Source organism: Rhinopithecus roxellana, chromosome 6 (assembly GCF_007565055.1).
Source record: "Rhinopithecus roxellana isolate Shanxi Qingling chromosome 6, ASM756505v1, whole genome shotgun sequence".
In the NCBI taxonomy this organism is placed as follows: domain Eukaryota; kingdom Metazoa; phylum Chordata; class Mammalia; order Primates; family Cercopithecidae; genus Rhinopithecus; species Rhinopithecus roxellana.
The window spans coordinates 60439722-60466944 of record NC_044554.1 but is presented as its reverse complement, the minus strand read 5'-3'; the positions used below and the strand labels follow the sequence as shown (position 1 = coordinate 60466944).

The following is a 27223-nucleotide window of genomic DNA, read 5'->3' as shown; positions in this document are numbered from 1 at the left end:
TTCTTTGCATCATCAAGTTCTGAGGATGTATTTTTCCTTTGTCTTGTCGTCTGTTAGAAAAGGTGAAGATGTGTATACATTTTAGTTTTCAATTCTCCTATTATATCAGCTTCTCAGCGCTTCACTTTCCAAATGTTCAAAAGAGGTATGGATTGACATTTCTGCCAAAGGACAATTTTTTGCTCTGTAGTTTTTCTCAGAGTTAATGGAAAAAGTTCTGCCACTAATCTTTTCAATTCACCTCTAGGGAATTACAAACTAGCAGCAAAAGCTGCAAAGGTTGTGCCAAAATGCAGTATTTTTAAATTATACAAGTCAAAAAAGCCTACAATTTTCACAAAACATGATTTCCTTTTTTTTTTTTTTAATTAAAAAAAAAAAAAGGAGTCTTGGGAGGTCAATTTTTGATTCATACTGTGATACAACTTCTAAGGTTAAATAACCTGGGCCCTGACTCTAACTACTAGATCCCTAAAAGAAACTGATCTGTATAGACCTACTATATGCCCAGAATTTTACCCTCATTTCATTAACCCTTATTAACAACCCATGAGGTACTATACGTACATGTCCTATATCAACAAAAAGAAGCTCAAGAGGTTAAGTAGCCTAATGCTAAACAGCTGGAAGAAATGGTCACAATTCAAACCCCATCTACGTTACAGAAATACAAGTACCAGTTCCTTAGGGTTTAGGTATGAGTTTGTTTTGCTGCAGCCTTCTTCTGAATTATCTACCTCCCACCCGCCCCCACCACAAAAAAAAAAAAAAAAAAAAAAAAAAAACCCAATCACTTGAAAGAAATTTTCAGTAGAGGAACTACAGACCAATCCTATGAGGCATAATGCAGCTATTTAGAAGAATGAGTTGGATTTAAAAGAAGGCGTTGAATTTATGTGTTGACGCAGGAGGATATGTCCATAATAAATATAAGTTAATATACATATGGTATAGTCTTACACTCTGTGAAAACAAAACAAAACATGTTTATTAACATATCTATTCATAGAGATAAATGTGAAAGGCTAAGTATCAAACTACAACTTCACATGCTTTACTTTTAAAAGGTTGATGTGGAAAAGAAAAGAGGAGTGAAATTATATTTCCCTTGTTACAAGAAAAAAAATATTTCCTTGATAAATTAAAAGAGAAAAAATTCTAACATAGCAGTTCCCCTTTATCCATGGGGGATACATTCTAAGATATCTAGTAGATGCCTGAAACCATGAATAGTACTTAACTGTAGATAAACTATGTTTTTTCCTACACATACCTCTATGATAAAGTTTAATTTATAAATTAGGCGCAGTAACAGACTAACAACAAGAATAATATAACAATATACTAGAATAAAAGTTATGTGAATGCAGTCTTTCAGTATCTTATTGTACTCTGCAAAAAGCAAAATTGCAGGTAAGGGGGGCCACCTGTAGTATTTATTAATTTCATATCCTTTTCACTATACAAAGTCTCTAAGGCTATCAAAAGAGAAAAGTTGTTCATAAAATTCAATGCGAAGGAGAGAGAATACTTTAAAAGGTTCATTTAATAATCAAGTGAACTAGCAATAGAAAATTCACCTAGGAAGTGCGCTAATTTTATCTATTTTGAGCACAATCAGAATTATAGACATAAATTAAAAATTAGACATCCAGATAAAACACATCTGAATAAACCACATACATTTGTCTCTCACACACTCTTTGCAATGACACAAAGAACCTGGTACCATGTGAATTCTCAGGACACCATTCAAAGGTATCACAGCTAGGAGTAATGGAAGCGAATCGTATACCATTTCAATTGGTATGAAAAGATGAGGCTCTTTTTTTGCCTAATGCCCTAGGATTTTCCCAGGCAGCATTGCATGAACTCAATCTTTCCTTGACTCTCTCCTCCCCACCTTTTAAATCAGAACTAGTCTTTCCTATGTCCCATCCTTTCAAGCCCCTGAACTTTGCTATCAATCAATATGGCAAGCTAATATGTGGTTATTTTTGAGTGGACATTAGTGTAGTAAGAGTGGGAGTCATTAATTTGATGCAGTAAACTCTAATTACTATATAATAAATGTATACAACATCTATGCATCCAATATTATATTTTATTATTTGATAGAAGACTTCCAGAAACAATGACCAACTCAAAAGGCATAATCCTAGTGGTGACAATTATGGGAACCAGGGATAGGTGAAAGAAAAAGTATTCCCAAGCAGGTAGAACTCTTGGTTGAATCTTTATGCCCTATTAACTCTGCCTTTTAAAATACGGCATTTCAAGTCCTTCAAGTCTGACGCCAGTCTTCCTTTGTGGTCTCATATTCCATTAGACCTCCCCTACACCGTTTCAACCATTTCCACTATTCAATTCCCTCTTCATGGCAAGGCCATTCTCTGTCTTCTTACTTGAAGAAAATCTCAAGGTGAGAAGACCCAGCTTATGTCAATCACCTCTTCATGCAATCCAGATTCCCCTGGGATTCCCCTCCTAGTCCTACTGCGTTTTATGGTTTGTACCTTCATGTTAGCATTTAACATGTTTTGGTCACTTTTTGTATTCCCAATTTATAACAACCATAAATTATAAAATACTCAAAATTTTTCATGAACAAATCTTTTAGTAATAATTCCTGCATCAAGTTTTGATACTTCTGCAGTTGAGCTAATGAGTATAATGAGTATAAGCCCTCTGAGGGCAGGGACTCAAATGATATGTTTGTATTTTCAGGGCCCATAGAACATGGAACATCCAAGAGACCCTTGATGAATGGATGTGTTAATACTGAGGATAAGTTCTTCAAAGCAAAAATGTCACATTAATACCTTTAAAAAAATAAATATATGCCAAATATATGCCATTGAACTCACTAGGGGAAGAAACCAAACAAATAAGGACAGGGTGTCAGAATTCACTAACAGAAAAGAACTCCCAAGACAGGAGGAGTCAAAATAGGTCTGCTGGCAATATCCAACAACTCAAGTTCAAAGACTTCAAAAACACCCCCAAACCAACACACAAATGATTTAAGTCATGACAAACCATTTGGTTCCCACTTCTTGTCAATTAACCAGGATGTCTTAAAGATGAATTCTACACCAGCAATGCTATTTTCTTCATTACACTAGCATCTTTTGTATTGGAGAAACACTATCAGGAAAAGACAAGAACTGGTTGATTATGAGCAGTATCAAATGAGCTGTAATGGAGGTGTTACGAATGTAAATCAGAGAAGCCTGATGCAGAAAACAGCAGCATCTGGGCATGCAGCTTGCAAAGTAATGAGACTGTGATAATGCACTGGCACCCAGCTTTGATCACTTCATCTTGTTCAAGAGCTCTGCTTGGGAAACAAAGGTGTGAGGCACTGACCTCCTGCCCACAGCTTGCACGAGCACAAAAAATGGTAACACATCAAGGACTGATACCCTTCTCTCTCCTCCTCCTTGCCAACACATCCCTTTTTCACAACTGATGGTTTCATAGTTGGGGGCCCAGCATAAAGCAGGCTGAGCAAGCTTCTACCATATGAAGCGTCTGTCTGAACATGTCTACTGTAATTGGCAATTCATTTTTCATCCTGAAAGCAGGAACAGGTGTATGCTACCTTCAACACTCCAATCATAAACCATGCTGAATGCATCTCTCACATAGTCAGGTTTGTTGAGATCTATGCCAGTGGCCAGCCGGTGGACTTCAGAGTCTGCATAGTTGGCTCTGCGTCACAAATGAATAGGCACTTGTGTAATCTCAGATGCTCAAGAGAACAAGAGGAGCAAATGGCAGTGCATAAAAAATTAAAAATCTCACCACACAGTAGCAGCCCTTGGTCTTTCTTGTGTAAATAATGTAATTGGCAAATAGCTTACTTCTTTGTAATTGCAATATCCCTACAACGCATGTTTAACATACTAAAAAAGGAGGGTTTTTTTCCCTTGAAAAGGAGTATAAAGCCAGATGTATCACTGCACAGTGTTTCTTGCCAGCTTCATCCAGAAACACTAGCTGAGGTGACTTGTGAAACGGAGCCAAGAGCAAGAACTCTCCTTAATGAGCACATTTATCAATTTTCCAGGGATTCAGTTGATTACCAGCATTTAGACACACACAATCACAAAAGGAACACAGCAATTTAACTATTGGCCACTGAATGGGAAAGCACATGAAATAACTTAAGGCAGGCATGTGAGCAAGTTGGGGATGCTTGACGACACTTTAACATATGAACATGTGTGCTTTCATTTCAACATGTAAGGAAGGGCCAAGATGCAAGCTTTTACAAGTTTTCAAGCATTCTGCCAGGACTCAATAAATAGTATGAACAAATTACTGCATATGATTATTATATTAAAAAGTACCAGTGCTACTGTACAAATGCTTCATTCACAAATACTGCCTTTGAAATCCCTTTATCAAAAGTAATTTTCAAATCTTATCCAAGGCTACCTACAAGGTCTTAGGTTGAAGAAGAAAAGAGTACAACAGGCAAATGTAACTTAATGGGGGGAAAAGATGACTCTTTAAGAAAATAAATAAATGAAATATAAGCAAGATTTATCCCTATTTCTATAGTAATAAAATATCCTGAATGAACAGCCCTGACTTTGAGATAAAGGATTCAAATTCAATGAAAAAAATATGATTATGGATAGGATTGGGAATCATATATTTAAGACTGTGATTAAATTGAAGCAGCATTTTATCTAGGACAAATTACAGTTAGAAACTGGGAATTCCCAATATTTGGGGTATAGTTTTTCTTCATTTAGGGTGTTTTAGGTATAATTAACATACAGGTTGAGTATCCTTTATTTGAAATACTTGGGAATGGAAGTGTTTTTGAATCTGGGTTCTGGAATTTGGAATATTTGCATATACATAAACACATATCTCAGGGATGGGACCCAGACCAAAATGTGGAATCCATTTGCGTTTTATACACGCTATACATAGCCTGAAGGTAATTTTCTTCCTGAGGGACAGTGAATAGACTGCATGTTATGCACCTGCCTTTGACTGTGACCTGTCACATGAGGTCAGGTGTGGAATTTTCAACTTGTGGCATCATGTTGGCATGCAAAAAGTTTCCAATCTTGGAGGATTTGGGGTTTTCAGATTAGGGTTGCCCAGCCTGTATATCATAATGCACCGATCTTAAGTGTTCATACTGTGTAAGAAGTTACATACCTGCATATACTTGTAAAACTATCACCCAGAACACAACAGAATATTCCCAAAATCTCAGAAATGCTGCTTGTGTCTCTTTCCAATCAAATCTCCTCTATTCCCACCAAAGGCAAATTTTGCCTATTTTTGAACTTCATTTAAACGAACCACACAGGAAGCACTGTTTTGCGTCTGGCTTCTTTTTGTGTAACATGATGTTTGAGATCCATCCGTACTGTTACATGTATCAGTAGTTTGTTCTTCTCTATTGCTGAATAGTGTTCTACTGTATGAATATAAACTAGAACACTGCGCTTTTTATCCCTATATTCCAATAAGCTTTGCCATCTGCCCTACCCCTTTCTGCAGGATACCACTGAGCTGAGGGGAATACTGTCTGTTTTGTTTCTCCATTTCCTCAATGATGACCATTCGGATTGTTGCTAGTTTTTGATACTATGAATAAACCTGCTATGAACACAGGTGTACAAGTCTTTTTGTAGACGTATATTTTCATTTCTCTTGGGCAAATACCTAGGACTAGACTTGTTGCATCACACAGCAAGTGTATACTTTACATTTATAAGGAACTGCCATCATTTTTTTTCAAAGGACTTTTGCCATTGTATACCCCCACCAGCAAAGTATGAGTTCTGGTTTCTCCACAATCTTTCCAGACAATGAGTATTATCAGTCTTCTTGATTTTCTCCATTCCTACGTTTTAAATGTACATTTCCCTGATACCTAATGATGTAGAAACCCCTTTCATGTGCTAATTGGCCATTCTTACATCTTCCTTTGAAGTGTCCAAGTCTTTTGCCCATTAAAAAAATTTTCCTAATGGTGTCTTAAGATGGGCAGAATTTTAAAATTTCATAAGGTCCAATCTATCAATTTGTGTATTTTGTTTGCTTATCTCTTAATAAAAATCAGAAGAGCCAGAAATAAGAATACTGATAAGACTGAAATCATGAGGGGTGACTTGGTAATTATACATTCAAATGAGCAACAAGAATACAAGTTTAAATACAATGTATCCTGAAAGTTCTGGTTTCTATTTAGTATGTGGTTTTACCCCAGGCAGAGTGAATGGGCGGCCAAATACATTCATAAGTTAATTATCTGGCTGAAATCGGGGAAGGGCTGATAGCATCTGGAATAGGCTTACCAAACTCTGGAGTGATAAGACATAATTAATTTGATGTTATACTACGGCTGAACGTATACAATGTTCCAGAAACTATCCTGAGCTACCATTTTTATGTGTAGATAACTTCTTTGATAACAATTTTTAACTGTGCTCAAGTCCTAAGATTGTTAACTTTGCATATCTGACACAAGGACAGAATTTAAATTCTACCTTCTAGAAGTCTTTCTGGACATCTTATAACAGGGCAGGTGAGTCAGACAATCAATTCTAATTGGCCTTCCTACAAGCTTCACTACTTTCTACTTGTATCTTAGTTGCACTCAAAACGCAAAACATGTTTCCTTATCTTTGAAAGCATCAAAGGAAAATCAAAGAGATGATTTTTAACTGGAGCCCTTAAAAAGTAAATGAATTCTCTAGTTGGAATTGGCAAGAGGACAAACCTAGTAGTCTCAATTAAAAATGTCTTTTCCAACTGTGAGCTGTGTAGTTAATTACTTAAGTAAGCAAGGATCAATAAACAAATTCCAAAATATCATGTACCCGAGCACTCAGAATGTTCTCATTTAAAATATTATGATACAAGGAAAGAAGCTATCATTTTGGCAGAATCTTCATTTATCTAACTAACCATGTGCAATTAATATTTCACATAACCATGTAGGGTATACTAGATTCTTAATGGATCGTATTGATTAAGAAGAAAGTTCAATACTAATGTTCCTGCCAGGGAAGACAGAACGATTTGTTAGCTCACAAAGAACGAATCATGAATCCAGGAATATATGGCCACAAACCTAAGAGCTGCCACAAGAATGGTTTGATCATTTACATGTTCACACATAAACCACTTATATGAAAGGAAAGAAGATGCTCGGTGCAACGCCAACAAACCCCAACTGCCACGGCAAGAACAGAGAAGAATGCTCCAGGTCATGGACTTACGAAGGACGTGGCCAATCTGGCTGCACCATCGGCAGCTTATTTCACCAGTTGAGATTCCTTTACACCCTATGCTGAAGTGATGAAAAAAGTTTCCAAAGTGACCCTTTTGGTCTTGTGTCCACGTTCATGAGATGGCTGCAGTCTGCATTGTCTTTTTAGAGAAATTAACAATACTCTCTGTTCTTGGTGTACACTCCTCCTCCTGCCCTTTTTATCCCTATATTCCCAATCAGCTTTTCCATCTGCCGTGCCCTTTTTTGCAGGATACCACTGAGTTGAGTGGAATACTGTGGCAACCAGTCATGGAGTAGAGAGATAATGCAGATGGAAATCTCTCTCCTTAATGTTTCTTGACATTTACTTCTATTATCTTAGAAAATAGTATTTAGACCAAGTATAGAGATCTAACCCGAGGAACTAAAAAGAAATAAGTAACCAGGCAGATCTGATTCAAAGGGCTCCAATTTTAGAAGGGGGTAAAAAAAAGCACTTATCAACGAAGTCTTCTTTGTAAATATAACCAATTCTAAATGGGTATCATAAGAAATACTGTCAAATATTGGCATGCTCCAAAGCCGGTCTCACTTTCCTTGGAACTAATTTGTTGCTTGGTGGGAGGTGGACAGACAAACAAGCAGGGAAGATTGACAGCTTGGGAGCTGGCACTACCTTACATATCCCTGATGAGGTAACGGAAGGAGCTGCATGATCTACAACTTTTCTGAAATGGGATCCAGTATCTTGCAGTTGAATAAAACAACTTACAACCATTTTTTAGATAAGGATCAAAGACAACTTTCTCAGTTAACTTTTAAACCTTCTCAGCTTACATGCCCTACAGAAGGTGGCAGTTACAATTTACATTTTACAGATGGAAGACTCAAGTCAAAGACATAATAAATAACCTGCCTGAGGAATTTTGTGTTCTAAATAACCAAGTCGATGTGACAGCCAAATGTGTATTTGCCATTAGCTTCATATACAAAGTATATTCATAAGTACGTTAACATCTTTCTTCAATTTCAGATACGAAATCCTCCTCCAGCAGCACATTCACAAACTCCAGAGGGGACATGAAATACTACGGAAGTTGATGTAGGTGAGCTGATGCTTTAAAAACAAAAACCAACAAATAACCCGAAACTTCTAAAGACATAATTGTAACCAAGAGGCTTGTGCCCAAAGGATACAGGTATATTTACTTTATCTAGAATTTTGCCTCTTCAATTACTGTGTCTCTTACTGAATAATCAAGATGTTACTTGGCTCCAAGGACCGTGGGGAATAAAATGTCACCACTGCAGCTGCTATATTTCTTGCTCATAGCCCTTCAAATTAAAAAAGGGGGAAAAAAGGCCCAATACAAATGCAGAATTTAATTAGTTAGTAAAAGCCCAAATCCTTGCCTGAAGCCCTGTTCTTCCTGTAATATCACATTCTTTTCTTCTTGTGTAAACTTTTCATTATGAAGGAGACATCTTTATAATACAATAACTCTAGTTATAATGTAACTGCTGGTAACATAACTCCTGCATTAGAGAAGGCAGCATGTTCAAGTAATGTTGTTTTAATACAATTTGTGTTCAGCAGAAACCAAGTCAACTTGATCATTTAAAATTTGATCAATGTGAATTAGTGTCTTACTGAGATAAACCATTTGATCATTTCAAAACTGATCAATGAGAATCAGAGATAAAACATTTATCATGTACATTTGGTATATTAGATCCATTCACACAGCACTAAAGTAGGTTATAAGTAGACATCAATACGTGTTAGAGAAGATGTTCAGGGTACCTGTCAGCTGCAGATACAAATACACATAAAACAGTATATAATTTTAGTACTTTTGATAGCATAAAACAGTATATAATTTTAGTACTTTTGATAAGGCACGTTACTCAATAAGGGAGCTGGAGTCACTGACAAATTGCAAGAACTCAACTTCAGAGAAACTAGAAAGAGAAGTACAGAACTGAACAGCTCAAACTTTTGAAATAAGTTTTAATTAAAAGTTTAAGAAGAAAGGTAAGTAACATAAATTTACCTGACTAAACTTCTAGAAGAATTTTAAGACTATTAATCAGAGTAAACTTTGTACTTTTAGTACAATTAGTTCTATTAATCTAGTATTTCCAAAATGAGGTTGCATTGACATTCAGGCTCACTGGCTTACGCATCTAACAGAATTATAAATTTGCCAGTCAAAACCGTATTTAATGATTTTACAGCCAATTAAGCAGGATCTTTAAACACCGTTGCTTAAAACTGTCCATGATACACATGTGTGATTATACAGAACACGAGAAACACCTGCTGATACTATTGGTGCGTCTTCCTCGGCTTCACAAATTCATCCATGGCATAACTATTAAAATCTTACACCCAAAAAAGAAACTAAACAATATTGCCAGTTAAAGTGCAACTCCTTAAAAAAAAAATCAAGGACATTTTAAAGTTCAAGGGTTTTATATTGAAGAAAACCTTTAAAAACAGGATAATACTTACAAAATCCATTCTATCTGTATGAGTTTTGCATAGTATTCCTTAGATACTCTAAAATCAACTAAACTACTTTTACAGGGTAACTAATCTTTTAACACTTTATAAGAATAACCTAAGCTTCTTCTATGAGCCTAAATTTGTAAGTCAGCTTTCAACAACTTCATTCAAGGATAAAAGCGAAAACCCCTCTAAAATCTGGCACACAAAGGAGTATTACTGGTATTCACATCCGAGTTCACAGAACTGTACTTCTTTAGAAGTGCTTCTTCTTTCACAGAAACTGAAGCCATGTTAAAAAGTTATACCTCTAATGAAATCATTCCAAAAATATTTTCAATAGATCTATGTCACTTTCCATGCGCATTTTTTCTTTCTTTTATGGAAAATAGAAACTCACCACTAAATTATATAAAGGACAGAATGAGAATGAAATATCAATTGTTTTTTAAATGCTTTTCATTTGTTTACTATTGCATTGTCTTTATGATGCATATATTGCCTTTAAAATACTTAACATGTCTTTGAAATTTGCTTTACATTTACTTGATATTTGCTTTTCTATTTTAAAAACAATTCACATGCATGAACACTCTGGTAACATCTTCTTTCTACAGGTGTGGCATATCAGCTCCAATGCAGCCACAGAGATCTGATTCTGACATTGACCAAGAAACAGGAGGTCGGCAGCACTCCAGCTACATTGCTGGGAGGCTTCTCTTACATGCTATCCTATCGTGAGTGCTTTACATGCTGGTCATCCTGGCTAGAGTAGGAGCTCCCCAAGGGTAAGAACTCCTTCTAATGTGCTAGAGGTTTAGCATCATCTAGAATTTGTTTAAAAACAAATACAGAAATTTCTCCGAAGGCACAGAGTTTCGTAACTTTTTATATCAAAATCAAATGTAGTATTTATTACTTTGGGCTAGACCCGTGTTAAGAACTACACATGTAACATTATTAAAATAATATTTTGTTTAATTCATTACCTATGAGGTACAGCATAGGGATTAATATAAAATATAATTTGCATTAGGATTAGCTATAACATATTACTAGCACCATATAATAGAAACTACCACCTAAGTTGTTATAAAATGTGACATGAAGTGTTGACAATTACTGTTTTAGTTGGATTGAGAAAATAGAAGGTATTCCTTTTGAATTAAGGCTACATGTAAAAAGAATGCTGGATTTGCTCAGTGATTTAGGTTTTAGAGCTAAAATTTTAAATCTATTGTGGAAAAATAAATAGCCCAAATTATCTTCAAATCCCTTAGTTCCCACTGAAATCATGGTACGTAATATTTCTAACAACTTGATATGCATTAGGAATGTAATCACCCCAACAGAAGAGAACTAACTTTGGATTTTCACAAAGATCATCATTTAAAAAGTTTGTCTTCCTTTTGTTTTTCTCTGATGAACTCTTGAGTTTCACGCTAGTAGTAAGATCCTGGCCTGTTTTCTTAGTTGTGTATTCAGAGCTTGGCTTGTCACACAGGGGCTCTATGAATGAATGATGTGTGGATAAAGTAGGAGAAAACAATCCATTAATTCTTAAAGTATTTTACTGCCAAAACTATAAATTGAGGGGCTGAAGTATGAGCTAATATTTTAAGCATCCCTAAAATAATTCCATTAGCTATCCTGGTAGGTTGCATCAATGGACTGGTGTTAGTCATGGGCAGCTTCAAACGTTCTTAGCTTTCTTTCTCTTTACAGTGATTTGTATGACCCCGATCAGGTATATAATACTGCCCTTGACACTGCATTTTAAAAAGCTTCTATCTCCTGTAACCAAGATGTACACAAATGAATCCTACTTTCATCAGATACAATTAACTAAATTCTCCTCAAAGTCCTTTAGAACTTGTTGCCTAAGAGGAACTGTTGAGTTCAGGTACAGGTTCAAGAGAGAACTCTTCAAGGTGATGCTTACAGGTGCTAAGCTGGTCACACAGATAGGAGCCAGTGAAAAAAATCTGGCCAGGCGAAAAACCCCTGTCACGCAATGCAAATATTATATATTGTCTTACAAAAGTCCTGATTATCTGAGATGGCCAAATTTCTAAAAAGAAATAGCAATCTACTAAGTAATCTCTGTGCCTTCAAAGATGGCAAGCATCTCCTATATCCAATGTACTATAGCTTCCTAGGTGTGAAGCTAATGAACTCACTGCAAATCAAAATACAACATTCTAGGAAGCTCAGTCTAGCAGGAAGTAGCTGGGAGAAAAAAATGATGTAATGAAAGCCACTCTCTAAAAAACTAGCTATTAAAATTTCTTCAGTGTGTTAAAACCTAGGTTTTGTGTGCATTGGAGTTAGTCAAACTGCAAAAATCCAAGGGTACAGTCCCCAAGATTGCTCTCACTTCTGACACATCAACACCAAGTTTACGGGAGGCGGGGGGGGGGGGGGGGGCGTCCAAACCAGCCAAAATTCAATGGTTCAATAATTCACTGAAAGAACTCAGAACTCAATGTAAGCTGTTAAACTCAGTTATGGTTTACTATAGGGCAATGATACAGAAAATCAGCCAAAGGAAGAGATACATAGGACTGCACTTGGGGTGGGGATGGGGTGGGGGGTGGGTTCCAAATGCAAAGCTTCCAATGCCCTTAGGACCTGATGCTCTCCTGGTAGCAATGTGTGACAGTGCCCATGGAGTCCGGTCAACCAGGAAAGCTCACCTGAGCAGCACTGTTCAGAGTTTTATTGGAGCCTCATTAAACAGCTTGACTGACTGATGGTCCACATGATAAACTCACCCCCTCAGAGGCTGAGCTGATACCACATGGTCCAAGGGGCCCAGCAAGAATAGCAATTTCTTTTTTTTCCCTCTCTCTCTTTTCTTTTCTATTTTTTTTTTTTTTTGAGACAGGGTCTCGCTGTGTTGCCCAGGCTGGAAGGCAGTGCTACCATCTTGGCACTATAATCTTTGCCTCCTAGGCTCAGGTGATCCTCCCACCTCAGCCTCCAGAGTAGCTGGGGACTACAGGCATGCACCACCACGCCTGGTTAATTTTTGTATTTTTTTTTGTAAAAACAGAGATTCACCATGTTGGACAGGCTGGTCTCGAACTCCTGGGCTCAAGCAATCTGCCTGCCTCGGCCTCCCTAAGTGCTGGGATTACAGGCATGAGCCACCATGCCTGGCTGAGAATAACAATTTCTATCACTTAGGAAATCCAAGGATTTATAATTTCCCAGGAGCTTGGTACAAAATCCAGACTTCTCTTTGGCCAAGGCCAATTCCTTACTACACAGTTTGGCCAGATTATTAATTATTCTTGAATAATATTTAATAGGTAAGACAAAATGATGCTGTTGAGGTTCTGTTTAAAACAAAGCCTAACTTACAGGGCCCTGCTGACTTGCAGGAGGTCAGCCATCATGATGTCAATTTTGTTCTTCCCGTGGCCTCTCGCTCCCCAAGCCTAGCTCAGGCTGAATGACACAGCAGCTGGGCAGAACTTCAGGACAGATATTTTTCCATCTAAAACCAGAACTATTTTTTCTATGAAATCCACTCTCCACTGATTTTCCAATCTGCTGACCTCATAATTCTGGTTCTTTTGCCCCTTTTATCTAAATGTTAGGGGATGAACTGTGTGCCCTGAAAATTCCTAAGTGCACTGCTCAGTACCTCAGAATGTGACTGTATTTGGGGTGAGGGGCTTTGAGGAGGTAATTAAATTGTAGTGAGGTCACAAGGGAGGGTTTTAGTCTAATATGACTGGTATTCTTGTAAGAAAAGAAGATTAGCATGTAGACACAAGAGGAAAGATTGTTTCAAGACACAGGGAGCAAATGGCCACCTATAAGCCAAGGAGAGAGGCCTAGAAGCAACCAGCCCTGGCATCACCTTGACCTCAGACTTTTAGCCTCCAGAACTGTGAGAAAATACATTTCTGTTATTTAGGCCACCCGGTCTGTGGTACTTTGCAGTTCTGGCAAACTAATACACCAACCAATCACTAATTCATGTCTAATCTTTTTTTTTTTTTTTTTTTTTTTTTTTTGAGACAGTCTTGCTCTGTTGCCCAGGCTAGAGTGCAATGGCATGATCTCGGCTTACTGCAACCTTTGCCTCCCAGATTCAAGCAATTCTCCTGCCTTAGCCTTAGCTACCTCAGTAGCTGGGATTACAGGCATGCACCACCATGCCCAGCTCATTTTTCTATTTTTAGTAGAGATGGAGTTGTGACACATTGCCCAGGCTGATCTTGAACTCTTGGCCTCAAGTGATCTGCCTGCCTTGGCCTCCCAAAGTGCTGGGATTACAGACGTGAACCATCAGGCCTGGCGCCATGTCTAAACTTTCAACAACTTCTTTTTTCTCTTGCACTTGTACAGACTTCCCATCTGATTTTTCTTTTTCTTTTTTTAAGACATAGTCTCACTCTGTGACTGGAGTGCAATGGCACAATCATAGCTCACTGCAGTCCTGGGTTCAAGCCATCCTCCACCTCATCCTCTTCAATAGCTGGGACCACAAGTACATGCCCCCACAACTGGCTAATTTTTAAGTTTTTCTTTTGTAGATACAGGGTCTCACTATGTTGACCAGGCTGGTCACGATCCTCCTGCCTCAGCCTCCTAAAGTGCTGGAATTACAGGTGTGAGCCACCGTGCCTCACCTTATCTCATTCTTCAAGTTCTTATTTTTCATATCTCCAACTAAACCCCACATCCACCATCAAATTACTTTTCCTTCAGAAGCCCAGAAATCAGAGCACTCATCTGGTCAAACATCTTCCCATGACTCACTGCTCAATGAAGACCAAACTTCACAGCCCAGCAGCTAATGACCCACTGACCTTTCCAGCTTTATCTTGCGCAAATCTCTCTGACTCAAGCCACTGCTTTGTCACCCACCAACTATAGAGCACAGTCTTCCTTCTGAATGTCTTTCCTGTCCACCTACTCAATACTCTTCTTTTTTTTTTTTCCAAAGAGTAATCTATAATCTTTATTTTGTCTTTATCAACTCAATTTTTTAAAAGTATTTTATCAATATCAATAATTTTTGAATGCACATAAACAATAGAACATATTAAAATGTATCAACATTCCTAAACTATATTTTATCTTCTAATAACCCTTCTACTGCCACATTCATTTTTCTATGTTTTTTGTTTTAATTTCATTTTTTATTTAATGCGAGTTGAAATGGATGTTTGGTGAACCATGTCTGCCATTACAGGCTTACATAATTCACGGGGAAATTGATGTTAACTTGGCTATATTTATTTATACTGTATCAAGATTTCACTAGAGGCCTAAGAAGAATACCAAAAGGGAAAAAATAAAAGGAGTTTGCCCTCACATCATTTATAATCCAGTGTGAAAGACAATTGTATTAATGAAAATCTCTTAAGAGCAACGGACAAAGCAACATTTTTGTGAACATAAATTATTAAAGTTCAGCCAGAATGATCCCCAAATATATGTGAAGAAAAACAAGAGAAGTGTGGGTAGGTCAGGCTGACTGGATCAATTTGTTAAATACCAAACTCCTCTTCCCTTACCCCAAACCTTGTCCCTGCTATGTACTCTGTGTCCAATTTATCCATCCAGTTGCCTAAACCAGAAACCTCAACAGTCTCTGATATACCCACATTCAACCATCTATCAAGTTCTATCCACTCCAGATCTAAAACTTCTTGTATTTGTAACTTCCTCTCTAACTCCACTGCTGTCTTAATTTGGGCAAGAGGATTGTTTCTTGCCAGGAGGATTGGATTACTATTCTTGCCAGCACTCTTTTTTTTTTCTTTCTTTCTTTTTTTTTTTTTAATTATACTTTAAGTTCTAGGGTACATGTGCATAACGTGCAGGTTTGTTACATATGTATACTTGTGCCATGTTGGTGTGCTGCACCCATCAACTCGTCAGCACCCATCAATTCATCATTTATATCATGTATAACTCCCAATGCAATCCCTCCCCCCTCCCCCCTCCCCATGATAGGCCCCAATGTGTGATGTTCCCCTTCCCGAGTCCAAGTGATCTCATTGTTCAGTTCCCACCTATGAGTGAGAACATGCGGTGTTTGGTTTTCTGTTCTTGTGATAGTTTGCTAAGAATGATGGTTTCCGGCTGCATCCATGTCCCTACAAAGGACGCAAACTCATCCTTTTTTATGGCTGCATAGTATTCCATGGTGTATATGTGCCACATTTTCTTAATCCAGTCTGTCACAGATGGACATTTGGGTTGATTCCAAGTCTTTGCTATACACCAGTAACAGACAAACAGAGAGCCAAATCATGAATGAACTTCCATTCACAATTGCTTCAAAGAGAATAAAATACTTAGGAATCCAACTTACAAGGGATGTAAAGGACCTCTTCAAGGAGAACTACAAACCACTGCTCAGTGAAATCAAAGAGGACACAAACAAATGGAAGAACACACCATGCTCATGGATAGGAAGAATCAATATCGTGAAAATGGCCATACTGCCCAAGGTAATTTATAGATTCAATGCCATCCCCATCAAGCTACCAATGACTTTCTTCACAGAATTGGAAAAAACTGCTTTAAAGTTCATATGGACTCAATACTCTTCTTAAAGGCTCAACTAAAAAATCATCTTCTTTATGAAAACTTCACAGATCACTCTAGTCAGAATTGATCTCTAACATATCCTAAATTTAGTTGTTTTTATAGCTATTGTCTTAGAATAAAGAAATACTCGGGGAGCCAACTCAAAGGTTCTCATGGTACAGAGACAAAAAAGGGTTTACTATCTTAAAAAAAAAGTCACTATATCATTAGGGAGAAAAATAAACACCTAACTTAAAATAAGATATGTAGAGTAACTTAAAATCTATACCTAGTTCTATTAATATGTCTAAACTCTTAAGATCTCACGTTAATCTTTCACAGTGAGACTTGTGGCCCATCCTTAGAAGGTCTCTCTCTGCTGCCTCCAAAGAGATAATTCACTAAGGAAGGCTGAAAGGTTTTGGCTCTTTAAATAAACCTCAAACCATCTTCAATTTTTAAAAAATTTTATTTGAATCCACATTACAGTAACACTAATATCCATTACCACACAAATTGTACTGTAGCAGAAAGTAGTAATTCCACCTTAGGGTTTAATCATTTTATCAAATGCTTGTAAACATGTGCAAGGAAGGAGGTCAGAGCCCAATGCAATCTTTCAACTAAAGCTGTCACAACAACTTTTTTTGCTTCACTAATTTGCACATGTGCTACTAATAGGGGTTACACAATAGGACTATTTATATACTTAGAAAAATTCTGAATGATGTCTTCTTACCTAATGTTAGAACTGGCAGCAAAGGGAAAGTACAAGGCTATGGGTCACGACACTTTGATCCATCAATTACAGAACATTCATTTAAACACTCCAAGGATTAAGAGAGGTAGCAATTTAACATCACCTTCATAATCAAGGGCCAGGTAAAGTCTATGATTTAAAGGCTTTCAAGGTACATGTGAAGAAATGAAAACAGCCTAACCATGAGAAAGGCAGATACCCAAATTTGGACATGCCCATCATTTTATTATACAAAAGTGAATGGTTTCTATGTTTCCCTTAGTAGAGTAGTAATTTAACATGACCTTCATAATCAAGGGCATTCTATTTTATATATTATTACAAATGAAAATTCTATTACTGTTAATTTCAATTTCCCCCTAGTTCATAAAATACATTGATTTGTAGCAAGCTTTCATCAAATGCCTTTTTCTCGGCATCTGAATTCCAGTTTAGCAGATAACATGACCCCATCTCAACCACCCCCAAACTCTTCCAAGTATTCTAGAGTGCTATATAACAAACTATGTTCTGTGTAAAAAGCACTAAAATTGTGCTTTCATCTTGTTAACAATAATAAATCATTATAGTACTATTAAAAACTTACTTGAACTTTGCTTCCACCTCTTCAGCAGCTTTCTGATATTGTTCAGTGGTGACTTTGTAGAACTCCGAGCTCTGTGGACAAAGATTGATAGCAAAGGTTTCACTATCCAAGATGACAAAACGTGTGGAAGATTTACAATTTCAAAAAATACATAAAACCTTGTTTCAGCCACTCAAGCAGTAGAAGGCGTTCTTGTAAAGGTGGCATGGATACTTATAAAACACATGGAAAGCTACTTGTTTAAATAACAGTAGAGTTGTTGGTACATACCAATTATAATTACAGAGTAAACTTTCACAGTTACGATTCCTTATCATTTGATCCTCTGGAGAAAATTCCTAACATTTTGGAAAGATTCTTTAGATCACCATTATTTGGAATCTTCTCTTGCAAGATCAAAGGATGCCTGAGATCAAAAACTGAAATTCACACATATTCGTATTTGCCTATTATTCCACTGGTGTTCCTACTAGGATATTAAAGATCATTTCTTTCTACACAGTATTTTTGTCATCAAGATGGTATGTACGGCTCACACCTCTAATCCCAGCACTCTGGGAGGCCAAGTTGGGCGGATCACCTGAGGTCAGGAGTTCGAGACCAGCCTGACCAATATGGAGAAACCTGTGGCGCATGCCTGTAATTCCCCCTAATCAGGAGGTTGAGGCAGGAGAATCACTTGAACCCGGGAGGTGGAGGATGCGATGAGCAGAGATGGAGCCATTGCACTCCAGTCTGGGCAACAAGAGCAAAACTCCGTCTCAAAAAAAGAAAAAAAAAAAGTTTTCTTTATGGAGTTTAAGTTGTTCTATCATTTCCACATGACCACAAGAACAGCAACATTTATAATAGCAACATTTATAACTAATTTATAACAAGGGGGCAGATTGAGATAATTTTAATAACAAAAAATGTTTCCACTATTAACATGAATGGACACATAAGCAACATAAACCAAGATGCAGTGGCAAAGTAATGCCTTTCCTGGGGCAGCAAAATTTATCCATTCTACTAGCTACACTGAAACTGGTCTTATTGCAGGAGGTGGCCTAAATGACCCCATGAGCCCTGAGACTCAACGAAATATCCTGCAAAATGCACCGCATTAAAAAACAACAACAAAAACACCACCACAATACAGTGGTCTATTGTGTACCTTTCATTCTCTAATCACTCAGGTTTCATATGCATGGCTTGGGATCATTTATTTTTTAATAAATCATTGTTGGTTGGTGAAAAAATGAAAGTGAAATCCTCTTCACACCAGCAACCCCTTTGCATTTAACAATCTAGGTTGTCCAATGACAGTCACATCCAGGATTCTTGGATGTAGATAAAATCAATAGGTATGTGATTAGACAGCAGACTCAGGGTGGCTAGAGCCATGGACAGGTCACCATTTGAGATGATGAATGGTTTTCTATCAACCTATAGTCGCCTACGATGCTAACATTTACTATAATCTTATTTGGGCTACGATTTATCTTTCTTGCACCTGATCAATAAAGATGAACAGAACAGTTTTAAGGATCGATTGCAATTTTTTATCATTTTCAAGCACAAAGGTGCATTTCTGACAAGAAGACAATATTCTAAGTGTACTGCTGCTGCATTTTATAAAATTGCAATTTGAGTGATCAACTGCACTTGTCTGTATGCCGAGAGGTTTTAATTCCTCTGTAGGTCTCAAGCTATCAAAAAACCATTTGTCATCTCAGATACTTAACATTATGTCACACCTTCCTATCTGTTTCACTTATAAGATTTTCTTCCCTTTAAAATACACACCAGTCACAACACACACTTTTGCAATGTCTGGCGTAATCTTTCCTTTGAACTCTTCTATCAAAGAATGTAGCAAAAAGGCAGTTACTAATCACTAACAATGGTTACTCTCCCTAAAGATGAGAAACTCCCAAATTACTCTAACGAAATGTTGAGTGGGTATTATGTTACTGAACTATCTATTAAAATGCTGGCTAAGCAATAATATCTTAATTAATACTTTTGCTTACTTTAAGCACTGGAACTGTAATATCTGGACAGAGACAGGACTAAGTTGAAAGATCTGGTTTCTGGTTCTGTTCTGTGACCCTGAGGGAGTCTTTAATCTCCCCCAGCTTCCCTTCCAGTGTAACCCGTCGAGTATGGATGATAATATTAGCCTTGCTTATTTCTGCCAAAGCTGTTGAAGAAATCAAATAAGATAGGCAAGAGAGCTGTGAAATCTGTTAAATGTTTTCACAGAGTAACATCAACATCTCAATGAAATAATTTTGGGGGAAAATAATTAGGGTAATTCCATTCTAGGTATAGATTCTAAATGGTAAAAATTCTAAATGGTAAATATTATACGTTTTATTAAGAATGTACACAAAAGCCATAATACAAATTAGTCAGTTCCTCTCTGCTTTGCCATGACAAATGCAGGTAAAATTATTACTAATTTTGTCAACTTTCCTATAGGATGTTAAAACACACACACACACACACACACACACGCACGCACGCACGCAACCCAGTACCTGTGTTGCTTGAAAACTTAGCACATAATTCTCAAATTAAAGCTTTAGGCTTTATTTATGCTCCATACTTCCACCTCAGTGACCAGTTTCCCATATTGCATAAAATCCTTCCAACAAAGAAAAGTCCCCAAGAGGTAATATCATGTAACAACCAAGGGAATAAACACAAGTATTCTCAAGATCTATGTGTAGACAGTGTTTAATTTATTAAGTATTTGCTTATTCGTGAAAGAAAACTAAATTCTTATTATGCTAATAACATCCATCTTTGGGAATCAGACCCTCAAAAAGCTTCCCATCTAACATGGGAGAAAAGAACAATTATTATCATGGAAAGTCACAAATGCCGAGTTAGAAGTCATAGATAAGTGTTACTGGAGTTCAGAAAGAGTAGAGATCTCCTTTGGCCTCAGTAGACACTTTTACAAATGAACAGAATCTATTCAAAAAAACAAAACAAAACAAAACAAAAAACCAAAAAAAGCACACACAAAAAAACAACCAACCCAACAAAAAACACTCATTGTTTTCCAGTGAGAGAATGGATAAATACTGGGTATTTGTACAGCGAAAATCTACAGAGTAAAGGAATGAATTAGACAAACATGCAGAGCAAAAAAGTGGTAGATCTGATCGGTAGGATGCACCTTATGCAAAGATTGGAAAAGCGAAAAATAATGAACAAGAAGAGTAAACACCAAGTTCCACTGATGATCTCTGAGTGGCAGCAGTCATGTGGTGTGGTGGAAGCGCACAAAAGGAGCTGGATGCCACAAAGTATGGGAACACGGGCTATGCTGGGTTGCTATATTTTTAAAAATGAGGTGTGGGCATGCAGCTAGTTGTTACATTGGCTTAAAATATTTTATAGGCCGGGCATGGTGGCTCATGCCTGTAATCCCAGCACTTTGGGAGGCTGAGGCGGGCATATCACGAGGTCAGGAGTTCAAGACCAGCCTGGCCAACATGGTGAAACCCCGTCTCTACTAAAAATACAAAAAATTAGCCAGGAGTGGTGTCTCGTGCCTGTAATCCCAGCTACTCAGGAAGCTGAGGCAGGCGAATCACTTGAATCCAGGAGTGAGCTGAGATCACGCCATTGCATTCCAGCCTGGGTGACAGATCAAGACTCCGTCTCGAGAAAAAAAAAATTAAATATTTTATAATACAGACAAAAATTGTATTACTCCTACTTCCCTCCAAAGGGGCAAACAATACAAGATTTCATTTGGCTAGAATATAAAAGTGTATTGGGCAGGGTGGGTACATCCTGAAGAGGTTGGCTAAGTGGGGATTTTACATATTCTTGAATACTAAACCGTTGCAGTGTATACACAATACTAAGCAAATATACTGTCTTCATTTTTATTGTGAAAAAAATTTAAAGTTACAGAAAATAGGCAAAAGATTCCCATATATCCTTCACCTGGGTTCCCCTTATGTCCACATCTTAGATAATTATGATACAATTATGAAAAGTAATGATTTAACAATGTTACAATAGTAGTAACTGAATTACAGACTTAATTCAGCTATTTCCAGTTTTCCCACTAATGTTCCTTTTCTGTTTCAGGACCTAATCTTGGATCCCATGTTGTATTAATTGCCACGGCTCCTTAGACCCCTCTCATCTGTGACAGTTCCTCAGTCTTCCTTGTCTGTTATGACTTTGACACTTCTGAAGAATACTGGTCAGATATTTTGTAGAATGACTCGTGATTTGGGCTCATCTGGCGTTTTCTCATGGTTAGAGTTTATGCACTACTGGGAAGAATTCTACAGAAGCAATATGCCCTTCTCCTGCCTGATTTCAGGGGCTACTTTATGGCAACAGATCTTTTTATTGATGTTGACCTTGATTACCTGATTAAAGTGGTGTCTGTGGGGATTCTCCGCAACAAAGCTACCATTTTTCCTTCCTGTAATTGATATCTTGCAGGAGATACTTTGAGACTATGCAAATGTTCTGTTTCTTCTCAAAGTTTTGTCCATCACCTTTTGGTATTCACTGGTGAGTCCTGTTTGCAGCAATGATTACTGTAGTGTTCTGATGGTGCAATAATTTCTTTCTTTTTTTGAGATGGAATCTTACTCTTTCGTCCAGGCTGGGGTCCAGTGGCACAGTCTTGGCTCACTGCAACCTCCACCTCCCAGGTTCAAGTGATTCTCCTGCCTCAGCCTCTCGAGTACCTGGGATCACAGGGGGACGTCCACCACACCCAGCTAATTTTTGTTGTGAGCCCTTGGTTCAAGGTCTATGGACCACCAGCTTCAGAGTCACTTACGGAGCTTATTAAACTGTAGAGTCTTGGGCCACATCCTGAATCTCTGGGGATGGGGCCAGGAAGTTGCATTTTTTTACAAGCAGCTTGGGTGATTCTGAATACACACAATAAATTTGTAAACTACGGGGTTTCTAGAACAATGCGAGAATAATATAGTATTTAACTTGCCATTCAAAGTGAAAAAAATCAGTGTTTAGAAGAATAATCGCAAATAACCACTTTTCATAATTAAATATAGCTATAATCTTTACAAAGGTACTCCAAATTAGTGATTCTGCCAATGTTGCTGGCAGATCACTGGAGGACCCCAAACTGTTCCAAGAAGTTTGTCTTCAGACATTGCCTAGCAACACCACAATGTTCCTACCCTGAATGGGTACTGAGAGGTAGGAGCACAACCATTTTCAGAAAGGTTGCTTCTGTTATCTCTGTTGTCTTCAGATTGTAACAGGTTGTACCTGCTGCTATCTTGTTTATTATTTATAGATGACTGTTACTTTAATGTCATCATTATAACTGTTTTCTTTGGTTAACCCTACAGTTTGTAGTAGGATATATGTCAATTTGTCTGATCATTTACTAATAGCTGAATTGTAAGACCTGTATGATCTGTGCTCAAATAAGGAACAATCACATTCCTATTTCCAAAGAAGATGCGTACATTCCCTCCCAAATTTGTTAAGAGTAATTACTCATAGTACATGGAGCGGGGAAGAAATCCTGTTAAGATGACCTTAAAAAGAGAACTAAAAAGAACAAGTGGGCCAGGTGCAGTGGCTCACACCTGTAATCCCAACACCTTGGGAAGCTAAGGTGGGAGGATCAGTTGAGGCCAGGAATTCAAGACCAGCCTGGATAACATGGTGAAACCTCATCCCTACTAAAAATACAAAAATTAGCCAGGTGTGGTGGTGGGTACCTGTAATCCCTGCTACTGGGCTGGCTGAGGTATAAGAATCTCTTGAACCCAGGAGGCAGAGGTTGCAATGAGCCAAGACTGTGCCACTGCACTCCAGCCTTGGCGACAGAGCAAGACCTGTCTCCAAAAAAAAAAAAAAAAAAAAAAAACAACGCAGAGAAAGAAAGATGTCCAGGATCTTACAAGGTGGTCTCTAATGAATAATCATTTTTTTGTGTGTAACAACATATCACTTCTGTGCCTATAAGGTCCTTTACAGCCTAAAATAAAAAATATCTTCATTCATATATACTCTGCATATTGTCCAGCCCTATAAACAGAAAAAAAAAAAATACTTGATATGATTTGTCCAATGGTACTGTTAATATAAATCTGTGGCAGGTAAATGTGATTTAATTCAAATATCAAAGGTGCGCTTTAATAATTTCTTTCAATAAGAAAGTCTTATTGTTTGATGTAAGCATAAAACATGTTTTCTACCAAGACTCTTTGAGAAGGTAGATCTCATAAATTTCAAGTAGTATGACAGTACCTCTTAGATGTCTTAGCACTATCAACCATCTGATAAAGACTTGCACATCCTTGTCAAAGATAAGCCTAGTAAGCTCCTAGGATGTAAACTGTATCTAAAACAACAATATAATTCTCTATATTTGGAAGATATTTCTGTCACCTATCCTAATAGACAAGGCATCACTGGAAACAATAGGTATTTTGATTTTCTGTATTAAAACACATTCCAATCTAAGGCATTATGGATCAATTACTGAAAACATAGGCAACAAACTGAGTGGGGAGACTGAAGGCTCCATTGTACATACTTTTTAATATGATTCCTGTAAAACATACGCATATGTTGTCCACAGAACTCTGCACTTAGGTGGGCGTTACTTAGCAGTACAGCACGGTGGTTAAGAACATGGACTTTGGAGCCAGATGGCCAAATCATGGCCCTACTCTTGTGAAACTGAGTAAGTTACTTAACCTCAACAGTTACTTGTCCTCTGTAAAACAGGAATAGTGTAATAATGATTACCTAATAGGATACTCTGGGGATTAAATAAGGTAATATATGTAAAACTCTTTGTAGCACCAGGGACTTAGGAATGCGAACTATTATTAAAAATTATTTGAACAGGGGAAAAAAAAAACTGTATAGTATGGGTGGGGTGGTTTTTTTAAAACGCAATTTTAATAAAAATTTAAATCTTTAAAACAAAAGCCTTTTGTTCCATTAACCAGACATTGGTGAATGTTGCTCACACTGCTTACCTGTTCTGTTTTTCTGTTCCTTAAGATGGATGGGAAATATGAAGACAATAGTGGGCCAGTGTCAGGAGCGTTAATAGCTATGGCATTAACTAACCAGCCCAAATAAAAATCAAACCAATAACATTTGACCTTATCACTAATGAAATCCAATTAACTACATTAAACAGCGAAAGTACTTTAATGCCAAGACTTCCCAAGGCCTTGATTTTTACTCTATAGTGTGAATCTCTAAGATGAGAACTACTGTTCATGATTCTCAAACTGATTTGCTCAGGGAGCATCTTGAGGGAACAGAATCTCCTAAAATGGTCCATGAGAAACGCCAGATTAAAGAAAAGTCCAACCACATGTCAATCCTGCACTTTCTGGCATGCAACTTTTCTTTTCTCAAAGTGGCATTTTCTTATGGGTTATTTTTTAAACTGATGTTCAACAGGTAATTGGCAATATTGAAAGATGATTCCAAAACTGATGAAGATTGATGGTATCACCTTTTATTCAGTACCAATAAAGAAGGGCATGCTATTATCTTGAATTTTAAAAATCTGAGATGAAATCATTTAAGAAAATTATTGCTAAACCCTCCCCTGTTCTCTCAGAACCCGGTGGTACATTGCAAAAATGGCCACCATGCTTTACTCTTTTCTATATCCGTGCCCCCAGCAACATGACTTCACAGCTTCTCTCATCATGAGCGTGTGGAGTTTACTTCCCCACCCCTTCAGTCTGGGCTATGTTTGTGTCTTGCTCTGGGCACCAGAATATGACAACAGTGATGGTGTGCCAGTTTCAAACCTGGGCCTCTCTCTTGCAACCCTGAACAGTGCCATGTCAATCACCCCAGGCTAGCCTGCAAGCGGAAGAGAGACTACACGCTATCTACGGTGAGGACAGCTAGAGCAGCCAAACCTCAGCCAACTCAGCAGGAGTGAGCCCAGTTGATAGCAGTCCAAATTGGTAACCTGCAGAATCAGGATGTGAATAAAATGGTAGCTGTTTTAAGCCACTAAGTTTGTGGCGGTTCATTATATAGCAAAAGCTAACTGATTATGCTCTTTCTCTGTGTTCTTACAAAGAAGAGACTTTTATAACTTAACACAGTGTACCAACAACTTGTATTTCTGTGTGGTCCCCACCTACTCCAAGCTCCCTAGGGGTAGGTATCTTGTCCTATTCATTGTTATACCTAGAGCACTCAGCAAAGTACATGACACACAAACTCACAGAAATAATGTTAAGAGTGACACCTGCAATTCTAAACAGCATTTCAACTGTTGCTCATATTTAAAACAGCATGGGATAGAGACAAGTCTAAAGTAAATGAAATAATGTTATAATGAGGATGAAAATAACTACTACCTTTATTATATCCATTACAAATTGACAAACACTTCAGCCTGCAATGCTACCACAAAAAGGAAATGTGTATCACTTAAGATGTGTTCAATTACAATAATAGTACAGTAACAGTTGAAGCTCCAAACAGTAGCTTAAATAAGTAAGGGGTTTATTTTTCTTGTGTAATAAGAAATCTGGATGGGAAACTCACGGCTGATATAACTATCCAAGTGTATCAACAGATAACTAGGCCCCACTCTTCTGTCTTCCCTTGTAGCCACCATGAGCAGTTGACTTCTGTCCTCATGGTTCAAGGTAGCTACTACACCTGTAGTTATTACGCCCATGCCCTCAGGGTGGAGGAAGGGGGAGGTTCAGAGATTTGCACTTCCACCCGTTCGGCTACAATTATATCATGCAAAGGAGGCTCAGAATCCCAGCTACAAAGGAGGCTAGGAAATTGATTATTTTTGTTTTCTTACTTCTAGGGTAAAGAAGAAGAAAGAATTTGGAATGGGTGTTTACTGAGCGAATTTATTGTACCTGCCACAGAGAGCTGAGGTGACAGACAAAATCAAGTACAAAACAAACTGGTTGATTTTAGATGCAAGTATTCCAATATTTCTTTCCAATATCCCTTAAACTAATTTGGGGCATAGGAGGGATTTACCCATCTGGTATCTTCATCCCCAAGAACAAAGTTTCTAGACCGTAAGGAAGGAAACGGGAATCAACAAGAGTGGGCATCATTCCCGAGTTTCTTTGGGCTGGCCATGGCCCAGGATTTTGAATGTGCGATACACTGCCATTTTCCATTTTCAGAAAGTCTCACTTTTAAAAGCATATATTAAAATGCACACGCACAGATACACATTATTGCTAGATTTGAAAAGTATCTGTTTTCAAGTTCTAAATTTGATCAAAAGAAAACATGCACATACACACACAGTATACGTGAAATATTTTCTCAGATTCTGAATCTTCTGTTTTATTATAACTAGTATGATCATACCCATCACATGTACGAAAAGAATAAATCAAAGAGGTCATAAGAAAAATGTAACTGGCTCTTGTCAGTTCTATTATAGAATGCTTCATATGGAGATTAGGGCATGACTATGTAAAACATGAGAGCTGAGGTACAATTTAAATTCTGGTGGCCTGACACTATTTCCCAGAAAAGAACAACAAGATGACGGCCTGTCCATTCAAGCATGGT

General features: G+C 37.6%; 1 protein-coding gene across 2 annotated transcripts in view; it reads right to left on the bottom strand.

Moving 5' to 3' along the window:
* CHCHD3 (coiled-coil-helix-coiled-coil-helix domain containing 3) overlaps window positions 1-27223 on the bottom strand; it is a 302441-nt gene that overhangs the window by 36857 nt on the left and 238361 nt on the right. For both annotated transcript variants that reach the window (XR_004058031.1, XM_030932908.1), the window contains one exon: window positions 17666-17736. Coding sequence is in view for 1 of the 2 variants with exons in the window: in XM_030932908.1 (XP_030788768.1) it covers window positions 17666-17736 (71 nt within the window). In the remaining variant the exon portion in view is untranslated. The remainder of the gene's footprint in view (window positions 1-17665; window positions 17737-27223) is intronic.